The 12500-nt window shown below is 35.5% G+C and overlaps 1 protein-coding gene across 1 annotated transcript in view; it reads left to right on the forward strand.

Moving 5' to 3' along the window:
- LOC106880168 (uncharacterized) overlaps positions 1 to 12500 on the forward strand; it is a 112528-nt gene that overhangs the window by 22220 nt on the left and 77808 nt on the right. Inside the window, exon 4 of the mRNA XM_014930013.3 lies at positions 5370 to 5479. Coding sequence (XP_014785499.1) covers positions 5370 to 5479 — 110 coding nt within the window. The remainder of the gene's footprint in view (positions 1 to 5369; positions 5480 to 12500) is intronic.

A 12500-nucleotide genomic window follows, 5' to 3' on the forward strand; every position in this document is an offset into this window, starting at 1 on the left:
AACATATTCCATAATCTTTTTAACTCACTGAACTGAGAATTAACCCATTAAATTGTTGACTGTAAGAACTTATTCCTTGGCTCGGAAAAAGATTATAAAGAACACAACCAAATTTGGGAATTTTCAGATAATTCATCAAATCACATATCAACCTCTTAGTCAGAAAATTATGTTCCTCTTGGCAGTAATGAGCGAGCTTATAGTCAATATACCCGTGCGAACCTAAAATATTTTGAGAAATTCAAGCATGATTAGAAACTGAACTGCATCAACAGGGTGCATTGTAGACATGTATGCAACTTTTCAGAAGAACAATAATCCACAACTTTGTAGTAACTTCACAGTGCAAAAAAAAAAAAAAAAATTCCTCAACATACAGTTGACATTGTAGACGACGACTTAGGAGAGCTAATATCGAAGGTTGCATGTGGTTATTCTAATTTTAATGACATCGCTTTGCAGATAGAACCCTGTGGTTTCTTTGCAGTGTCTATTTTCGCAGTGAGGTCGAATGTATACCAAACATACGCCTATGAAGTTAATCACAATTTATATTTGAAAATGTAAAAAAACAAGAAAGCGTACAGCACAAAAGTGCTCATATATGTAAGGTAAAAGAATATTTATTAACCTTAAAAATAATATATACATCAGTGCTTCTCAAACTATCTGATGTAGCGTACCGGCATTTTTTTCCCATTGTGCCAGGGACCGGTAATATTTCATAGTAATATTAATTTATACCGGAAACAATATATATAATGAATATAATAAAAATTGACAATTTTTTTCATCTTACATTTATTTTGTAAACAATTAATAGTAACTTCACAATGCAAAAAAAAGATTCAAAATTCCTCGTGCACCAGCATGACCGCAGCCACTTGGCTGAAACGCATAAATAAATAAATAAATAAATAAATAAATACAGTTGAAATTACATAAGCATTTTATAAGCATTTTATAAAGTTTCTCCTTTCTGGAAACTCGCCGCGTACCGTCACCGGTCCGCAGACCACCACTTCGAGTAGCACTGATATACATTGTTTCTAGGTGAAAAGAAAAAGATCACAAAACCTGTAAAATTTATGTTCGCGTTTCCTAGAATCAAATTTAATAAAAAAACGAAAAATAACAACCCACCCGAAATACACTTAAAAATCTTGTCTCTTTAGTGCTTCTTGAATTTACCCATGGGTGGTAGTAAATCAATCGAAACAATCAAGGTAACAAGAAGTACAAAGAAGGAACTGTTGGGATTGTTTTATTAAGTTTAGATACAAAGAAGTGAATGTGCAATGACCCAGTGGCCCAGTGGTTAGGGCAGCGGACTCGCAGACGGAGGATCGCGGTTTCGATTCCCAGACCGGGCATTGTGTGTGTTTATTGAGCGAAAACACCTAAAGCTCCACGAGGCTCCGGCAGGGGGTGGGGTGGATCTCCTGTTGTACTCTTTTGCCCAACTTTCTCTCACTGTAACGCTGCGATGGACTGGCATCCCGTCCAGCTGGGGGGAATACACACTCCATACAAACCGGGAAACCGGGCTCATGAGCCTGGCTAGGCTTTAAAAAGGCGTATAAATAAAGATATTAAGAAACACAGAATTAAGTTTGCGGTTTCTGTATTCTTTTTAGTCCCCAAAGCTATTTAAAAAGTTACTTCTTAATGCTTCTTGCGTTTTGTCACATGCCATTAAATTTTAGAACCACATGGGCCTTTGTAAAAACCTTTCTGTTCTAAATTATGCTATTATTACAAATAGGTTTAAGGTGGTGAGCTGCCAGAATCATTAGCACGTCGGGCAAAATGCTTTGCCGCATTTTGTCCGTCTTCACGTTCTGAGATCAAATTCTGCCGAGGTCGACTTTGCTTTTCATCTTTTCAGGGTTGATAAGTTAAGTACCAGTGAAATACTGGGGTCGATATCATTGACTAGTCTCCTCCCACAACATTTTAGGCCTTGCGCCTCTAGTAGCTTGTCGTTCATCCTTTCGGGGTCGATAAATTAAGTACCAGTTGCGTACTGGGTCGATCTAATTGACTGGCCCCTCCCCCAAAAATTCAGGCCTCATGTCTATAGTAGAAAAGATTAAGAGCAGGTTATATATAAATTTGTAATTTTGGTTGGGTTTGCAACATGAAGGCAAAACTTAATCTGCCGGACTAAATTAAGCTTTCACAAAGACATTCGGTGTTATTTCCATTGCCAGCACTCAAAGTGTTTGGGACTTTGTGAATCCATTGTGCTTTCCAGCCGTTCATCTTTAAGGTCTTTTACAACTCTGCAAGTATGGCATTTAATGTTCCAAGTATTCTCGTCCGTTGTCAATTCTTAGCTTGTTCATATTTCTCCGTCGAATACTTCTGCTTCGCGTTCTTTGTGATTGCACTGATTTTTCTGTTTTATAATTACATAAGATGAGCTGGTAAGATGAGCACGCACCACGGAGCGGTGAGCTGGTAGAATCGTTTGCACACTGGGCGAAGTGCAAAGCGGCTGCAGCATTTCGTCCGTCTTTACGTTCTGGTTTCAAAAGCCGCCGAGGTCGACAAAATAAGTACCAGTTGAATATTGGTTTCGATATAATTGACCCCCCCCCCCAAAAAAAAAATTGCTGTGCTAAAATCTGAAATCATTATTACATAAGGTGGCCACTAGTAGAATCGTTAACAAATCGGACAAAACGCTTAGCGAAATTTCTTCCGACACATTACGTTCTGAGTTCAAATTCTGTCAGGTTTACTTTACCTTTCATTCTTTTGTGGCCGATAAAATAAGCATCAGTGGAGCACTGGGGTCGATGTAATCGACTTAATCCCTCCCCACAGATTTCAGGCCTTGTGTCTATTTTAGAAAGGATTCTTCTTCTTCTTCTTCTTAATGATACAGTTACTTTTGACTCGAGTCGAACTGCATGTTTTGTTGAAAGCATCGTTGTCTCTTTTCGTAATAAACGATTTTTTTTAGCGATTTTTCTTTGATGGCGGATACTCCCGTTTTGATATATTTCTGTAATATTTGCATATCTCTCTTTTTGAAATGTGTGCCTTTTTGTTTTTTTTAATTTTCTGAATAATTTAGAGACGTATTATTTTCCACGGTTGTTGTGATATTCCTACATGAACAGACGTGACCAAGTACCCATTCTTCTTCGTAACCACTGTCGCGAGTACATATATTATTTGATTTATCCTGGTGATATTGATGCTTATGTTTGTTTTTATTAATACTACGACGATTACTTAGCGCATTTTATTGTTGTTATTTCCTAGTTAGGATATTTCCTCCCGTTTGCCTGTGTGAAAAGCGTTTATAAATTTTAATAATCTATTTTTATATCCATAACTTTCTATTTTTTATTAATTTTCGTCTGTGTGTTTCTGGTTCGGTCTTTGTTGGCCAGTATTCTGTTAGAATGATAGAGTTGATTTTTGTGTATTGGCATTTATTGGTTTAGTTTGACTAAGTTAGGAATAACGTACATTAGTTACGTTCTCAATGCTTTAATATTTTTAATCACGTTGTTAGCATTTTGTTCCGTTTGGATCAGGTTTAGCTGTTCGAATTCAAAGCCAATTTCTTGTCAGAATTTTGTGACTACAGATAAAACCAATTTAAATCCATTTGCTATTACTTTGTCGTTTATAGTCCACAACGTAGCCATCATCTGAACTGGAAAAGTATTGTGTAACATTTACGACCGGTTTTATATATTGCTTCCTGACGTTTAGGATGCTCTCCGAGAGATGCGCGGTCGTTGGGTGTTGGATTTATTGTGTAGTATGTGATGTTGTTTTGTAGGTTTCTCGTATAGTTGTAGGCGACGCTGTGGGGTCAAGAAGCTCGTTTTGCAACCACGTGGTTTCCGGTTCCGTCCCACTGCACGCACCTGGGTCGACAAATGCGAGTGAATTTGGTAGTTGGAAACTGTATAGATGCCTGTCTTATATATATATATGAGGCTATATATGGATAAATTATACAGGCCTGTAGCGTACGAGCACTCAGTTATGATCAGGGTTCTCTATACAGAACCCTGATCATAACTGTCGATCATATTAAAACCAAATATGCTGAATAATTGACTGTAGAAAAAAAATACAGATGTACTGATCTTCGTGTTCATTGTAATTGTTTTTGCTCCTATAACTTAGTAGTTTGGCACAAATAACCGATAGAATAAGAATCAGACTTTAAAGTAAGTACTGGGATCGATCTGTTCGACTAAACCCCTGCAAGTCAGTGCCCCAGCATGGCCGCAGTTTAGTGACAGAAACAAGTAAAAGATAAAAGATATCAAAGTTTATGGAATTTAGTTCTGCCACTCTTTAGACCAATACCACCGAGTCATATGTTATCGCTGGTAGGTGGAACAAGTGTTCTGGCAGCTGGGATGAGCTTTTAGTATTTTTTACTTTGTAAGGCGGTGAGCTGGCCAGAAACGTTAGCACGCCGAGCGAAATGCTTAGCAGCATTTCGTCTGCCGTTACATTCTGAGTTCAAATTCCTCCGAGGTCGACTTTGCCGTTCGTCCTTTCCAGGTCGATAAATTAAGTACCAGTTACGCTCTGGGATCGATATAATCGACTTAATCCCTTTGTCTGTCCTTGTTTATGTTTAGCCCCTTGTGGGCAATAAAGAAATAAGAAACGTTAGCACGCCGGGCGAAATGCTTAGTGGTATTTCGTCTGTCTTTACGTTCTGAGTTCAAATTCCGCCGAAGTCGACTTTGCCTTTCATCCTTTCGGGGTCGATAAATTAAGTACCACTTGCGTAAACACTTTTATAAACAAACGTTGAAGCGTCGAGTGAGCTGGTATTTTAGAAATGGAGGGAACCTCGAACGCAGGAGAATAGCTGTGAAAACAGGTAAGGGTATTTCAGCCGATCCTCTAAGCTGTTTTCACAGCCATTCTCCTGCGTTCGCGGTTCCCTCCATTTCTAAAATACCAGCTCACTCGAAGTTTGTTTATAAAAGTGTTCTCACATTCCAAACGCTATTGCTTAGCGGTGTAAATGACGGGATCTGTTGTCAGGGGGTGTTTAGCTCAATGATACAGAGCGTTCGACTGGAATTTGAGAGGTACAGAGTTCGATTATCTGTAACGGTTTGCATTTGAAATGTCCTTTATTTCTAAAATACAGTTGTATGTGTCACTGCACCAACTCTAATACTCAAATGTACACGGTATTTTGTTTCGAGGGAGTAGCTTGGTGTTTGAGTTACATCTCGCTTGTTATGCTTCATGATTATACGACTCTTTCTCTCTCTCTCATACACATACACGCATAAGACAACAAGCTAGCATGCATATAGAGTCGATTTTATTTTAAAAAAATTAATTGTATTTCTTATCATTTATAGATATAACTGTGTTTGTCTGTCGACTGTCAATGATGGAAAACTGGAACAAAAGCTTGGCTGACCAATCATCTGAATTCTTCAAATCTACTACGAAGCGTTTCATACGATCGGTGAGTAGCGTAGTATTTTATTCTCTTAATCCACACTTTTTCGACATCTTAAATGCGTAAACTTTATCGGCTGGCACCTTATTGCACCCCAAACTTTGACATCCTTTCTGCGTAAACTGTTTATATATATAAAGTGTCTTTATTTAATTCTATGTTATGACTGTATGGTTAAGAAGTTTAATTTGCTACCATGTGGTTTTGGGTTCAGTCCCACTACGTCGCCCCTTGGGCAAGTGTCTTCTACTAGAGTCCCAGACCCACCAATGCCTTGTGAGTGAATTGATTGACGGAAACTGTGTGGAAGCCCGTCGTGTATATAATATATAATATATATAATGAAGCGTTAGCGCGAAACAGTTATTAGGAATGAGAAAAGTTTAGGCTAGTTGATGATGATAATGATGATGACGATGATCATGTTGACGATGATCCTTTCTACAATAGGTATAAGGTCTGAATCTTTGGTGGGGAGGGGCTAGTTAATTATATCGACTCCAGTGTACAACTGGTATTTATTTTGTCGACCCCAAAGGGATGAAAGGCAAAGTCGACCGTGGCGAAATTTGAACTTAGAACGTAAAGACAGACGAAACGCCGCTTAGCATTTTGCCCGGGGTACAAGCGATTCTGCCAGTTCGCCGCTTTAACAACAACAACAGCAGCATCAGCAGCAGCAACAACAACAATAACAACAACTACAGCAGCAGCAGCAGCAGCAACAACAATAAGCCTTTCTACTATAGGCACAAGGCCTGGAATTTTGTTGGGGCAGAGACGGTCAACTACATCGACCTCGACGGAACGACTAATTCTCTCGGTGTCGGTAAAATAAACGTCAGTCAAATACTGAGACCGATGTAATCAACTTTCCCCTCCCCTCAAAAAGAAAAAAACTTTGGCCCAGTGCGAAAATTTGAAACCATTACAACAACAACAGGATCTATTTTAAAACGGGGGCGCCAGTTTTCATTTATGTTTTATGTAGTGTTTTTGGTACGGAAAGACTTTCAAACTTCGTATACTTATCTATTTTGTGTTATAGAACAGAAAAATATTTTTGTATTCGAATTTATTTCATGTAAAAAATTGTCTTATTTCGATAATTTCTACTAATCACTGACGTCTATTCAGTTGAAAACAGTTAGCGCTGTAACGGTGTATATCGTATTAATTCCCTAACCCTAACACTAACCCTAACTAGACTGTTAACCGTAACTGTAACCGTAACCCTAACTCGAGAATCCGAACTCTAAAATTGTTACACACATAGATACGCACAGCGTAATTTATTATATAAACAATATATGCGTATAAATTACGATTAAACCGGATGAAATATGTCACAGGGAATAACATTTTTATGCCCGCCCAGCAGTAACTCTTATTGAGCTGAATATACGTCAGTGATTGGTTGAAATTACAGAAATACGACAACTTTAACATGGAATAACTTGCGAATTCCTTTTTTTTTGTTAAGAAGACTAAGAGTAAAAGATGTTTTATATGACACATTCTACCAGTGTCCCAAGTTTCAAAGTGTTTCGTTAGTGTTTCGTTAAGAAAATACTGGCGCCCCCGTTTTAAAATAGATCCCAACAACACGTAAACGTCGCCCTTTCAAAGCCTAGCCAGGCTCATGGGCCCGGTTTCTATGGCGTATGTGTTCCCCCCCAGCTGGACGGGACGCCAGTCCATCGCAGCGTTACTCAAGAAACAGGAAGTAAGAGTGAGAGAAAGTTGGAGCGAAAGAGTACAGCAAGGTTCGCCACCATCCCTTGCCGGAGCCTCGTGGAGTTTAGGTGTTTCGCTCAATAAACACACACAACGTCCGGTCTGGGAATCGAAACCGCGACCCTCCGACCGCGAGTTCGCTGCCCTAACCACTGGGCCATTGCGCCTCCACACAACAACAACAACAACAACAACAATAGCAACAACAATAATATCTAGAATTGGAAACAAACAAAGCTAATTTTATATGGAATGTTCTCCATAAGACCCTATTTGGTATTTATTGTGCAAACTTCACACACACACACAACAAAACAAAGACAACATAAATCTCAAATATTTACTGTATAGCACTACGAGAAAATCAATAAGACGCGATTTCTTTTTTTTACGAAAACAACCTGAAATTGCAATGCAAATAACATTTCAACCGAATTCCCATGTTACCTACTTGAGTTTAATTTGTTTAAAACTCTTTCGACATTACAAGAGTCAATGCGATTTGTGAAGTTGGACAAGATGGCTTCTCTTTCTGAATGAACTGATTCAAGACTACAAAGACCTGGCAGGTTTGTAACTCGAGTGTGGACCTAATAAAGATAACATATTGATACAAACTGACGGCTACATTTGGTTGGAATTAAATTCAACTGCTTTTATACTTTATATATATATATATATATATATATATATATATATATATATATATATATATATATATATATATATATATATATATATATATATATATATATATATATATATATATATATATATATATATATATATATATATATATATATATATATATATATATATATATATATATATATATATATATATATATATATATATATATATATATATATATATATATATATATATATATATATATATATATATATATATATATATATATATATATATATATATATATATATATATATATATATATATATATATATATATATATATATATATATATATATATATATATATATATATATATATATATATATATATATATATATATATATATATATATATATATATATATATATATATATATATATATATATATATATATATATATATATATATATATATATATATATATATATATATATATATATATATATATATATATATATATATATATATATATATATATATATATATATATATATATATATATATATATATATATATATATATATATATATATATATATATATATATATATATATATATATATATATATATATATATATATATATATATATATATATATATATATATATATATATATATATATATATATATATATATATATATATATATATATATATATATATATATATATATATATATATATATATATATATATATATATATATATATATATATATATATATATATATATATATATATATATATATATATATATATATATATATATATATATGTGTGTGTGTGTTTAGACGTGGCTGAGTGGTAAGAAGTTTACTTCCCAGACACATGGTTTCAGGTTCAGTCCCACTGCGTGGCAGCTTGGGTTAGTCTCGTTTACTATAGCCTCGGTTCAACCAAAACCTTGTGAGTAGATTTGGCAGACAAAAACTGAAAGAAGCTCGTCGTATACATACATACGTACATACATACATACATACATACATACATACATGGATCCTGTTTAGAAACCGGTTCTTTCTCTATTGGCAAGAAATCTTGAAATAAACTGAATAATGACATACATATGTGTATGTGTGTGTGTGTGTGTGTGTGTGTTTGGATGTGTGCGTGCATATATCTGCGTATTTGTGCCTGTCTTCCACCACCGCTTGACAAACGCTGTCAATTTGTTAAAGTTCTCGTTACGTAGCGGTTCGGCATAAGATCCCCATAGAATACGTTTGAGGCTTTAGAAAAAAGTACAAGGGTCGATTCTTTCGACTAAAACTCTTCAAGGCGGTACCCCAGCATGGCCTCAGTTCGATGACTGGAACACGTAGAAGATAAGAGATAAACGATGTATTCTTTCAACAAAATATTTCTTTAAAAGAAAACCAAAAACAGTTGCAACTTTACTTTCAGTCATTTTTGACGATGGAACTCGAAGTGGATAAAGCTATAAATAATAGCATGTAAATATTGCGTTAAAAACCACCTTGGATGGAAAAAGTGGACGGTTAGAAGATATGTGTTCAAGCCCAAAGATAGACTTCGAACCTTCGACCATTTCCATCCAAGGGGCTTTTAAAACCCAATATTAACATACTTTTATCTATAGCTTTATCGAGGCGGCGAGCTGGCAGAATCGATAGTACACCGGACAATATGTTTAGCGGCATTTCATCCGTCTTTTACGTTCTGAGATGAAATTCTGCCGAGGTCGACTTTGCCTGTCATCGTTTCAGGTTCGATAAAATAAGTACCAGTTGAATACTGGGTCGATGTAATCGACTTGCCCTCTGCCCCGAAATTACTGCCCCTTGTGTCACTGTTTGAAACCATTATTTATAACTTTAACGAATTCCATCATTATTGAAAAATAAAACTACAAAAAAAAAAAATCAACAAAAACCACGAAACAAAACAAAATAAAACAAAAAAGAAACAAAAAAGAGTGATTTATCACCGGAATTTTCTAAACGCTTGTAAATAATTTTATTTTTATTTCTTTAATCAGTTATCTGGGTTTTTTTTTATTAACGAGGCTATTCGGATCATTTGGCAGCTGTTAATAGAGACTTTCAATGTCACATTTTAAGATTTATTCTATTTTCAAATGGCATCTACAAGTATTTCAGGCACATTGTTATTGGCTGAACAAAACAGAATTAAAACTGAGAAGTCGTAAATTTGTCTCTCAGATAATAATTTTTTTATAATGGAAATTAATTCTCAGTTTCTGCCATCTCTCAAACTTTCAAATTATTTTTCATGTTTGGATTGATTTAATCATGGGAATGAAATGTTTATGTTTTGTAATTGGAATAAGAAACTCGAAGTCTCATGTTATTTGTAAAAACTTGAAAGCCGAATTCCATTGTACTGTTACAACCAGAATTTTGAACAACTTATCAAAAGTAAATACAATTACAAATGGCATCATTTTTTTTTGCATCAGCTCTTCATATTTTCTGGGATCTATTTCAAAACGGGGGCGCCAGTATTTTCTTAACGAAACACTAACGAAACACTTTGAAACTTGGGACACTGGTAGAATGTGTCATATAAAACATCTTTTACTCTTAGTCTTCTTAACAAAAAAAAGGAATTCGCAAGTTATTCCATGTTAAAGTTGTCGTATTTCTGTAATTTCAACCAATCACTGACGTCTATTCAGCTCAATAGAGTTACTGCTGGGCGGTCATAAAAATGTTATTCCCTGTGACATATTTCATCCGGTTTAATCGTAATTTATACGCATATATTGTTTATATAATAAATTACGCTGTGCGTATCTATGTGTGTAACAATTTTAGAGTTCGGATTCTAGAGTTAGGGTTAGTTTTAGGATTAGGGTTACGGTTAACAGTCTAGTTAGGGTTAGGGTTAGGGGATTAATACGATATACACCATTACAGCGCTAACTGTTTTCAACTGAATAGACGTCAGTGATTAGTAGAAATTATTGAAATAAGACAATTTTTTACATGAAATAAATTCGAATACAAAAATATTTTTCTGTTAATTTCCGAAAGATAAAAAGAATTGTCAACTTTTATTATATCCATTATATAAATTGTTTCCGGTATAAATTAATATTACTAAGAAATATTACCGGTTCCTGGCACGTTTGAAAAAAAAAAAAAAAAAGAAAGAAACCTGCCGGTACGCCACATCAGAGAGTTTGAGAAGCACTGATCTAAACCATACAAAATAGATAAGTATACGAAGTTTGAAAGTCTTTCGGTACCAAAAACACTACATAAAACATAAATGAAAACTGGCGCCCCCGTTTTAAAATAGATCCATTTTCTGTTCCTTGAATGGTGTTTATGTTTGTATTTTTCCATTTAACAGAATTCGTACTTAGTTTTGATATGAACTAGTAATCACATTTGCAGTGGAAGAAATTGTTGCTGACTATTTGTTGTTGGCATTCTGTCGCTTACGACGTCGAGGGTTCCAGTTGATCCGATCAACGGAACAGCCTGCTCATGAAATTAACGTGCAAGTGGTTGAGCACTCCACAGACACGTGTACCCTTAACGTAGTTCTCGGGGATATTCAGCGTGACACAGTGTGACAAGGCTGACCCTTTGAATTACAGGCACAACAGAAACAGGAAGTAAGAATGACAGAAAGTTGTAGTGAAAGAGTACAGCAGGGTTCGCCACCATCCCCTGCAGGAGCCTTGTGGAGCTTTAGGTGTTTTCGCTCAATGAACACTCACAATACTCTGTCTGGGAATCGAAACCGCGATCCTATGACCGCGAGTCCGCTGCCCTAACCATTGGGCCATTGCGCCTCCACGTTGCTAACTATACATCTAAAATATTAAGCAAGAAAAAAAAAGAAAAAGGTTTTAACGATGCCGTTTTGACAGCCGGCATTTTAATCCACCCTAATCCCATGTCTTATTTGGCAAGAGACTAGGAGCTGGTAGAGCTAAATACTTTTTATGAAGGCACAGGAAATCCTATTCTCTCTCTTACTTACTTGACAAGGGAATGTCTTTCTTTGAGCCTGATTTTTTATTCTGGCAGATAAGTTAGGACCTATTTTGCTCGCATTTCATTCTCTCTTGATAGACGTTAACTCCTATCTCGTTATAGTCTCGTGAGGATTTATATATATATATATGTGCATTTACCGTATTTGCTGGCAGCATAAAAAACGCCCTTAAAAAAAATGTTTCCCCCAAAATCATCTCGGATTCTATATGCGAAGTTGAGCCTATATTATATGCTTTAAAGCACTAAAACCATTTTATCTGAATATGCGCAGATGAAGTCAGTGTCTAATGTACCCGTGCGCCTTTAACGCCATCAAATATAGTGAGGCATTTTTTCCGTTGAATGACCTTTTATCAATCGGTTCATATGTAGTCCGATAGATATCGTCTGAAACAAAAGTCTTTGATCATAGGTCAACTCAATTAGCATTGGCTTGCAACTTAAGAGCCTCAGCGGCAATAATGGAAAGATAGTTTCAACCTTGCAATGAGATTGCTGAAAATCTTCATAATCCATTGGATTGCCAGTTTTAGGACAGCATATATTGTGACATTCTACCAGATCGAACCCATTCCTCTCAAGACATTATTAAATGACTTGAACTC

This window comes from Octopus bimaculoides, chromosome 4 (genome assembly GCF_046866305.1).
Source record: "Octopus bimaculoides isolate indiv1 chromosome 4, ASM4686630v1, whole genome shotgun sequence".
NCBI lineage: Eukaryota > Metazoa > Mollusca > Cephalopoda > Octopoda > Octopodidae > Octopus > Octopus bimaculoides.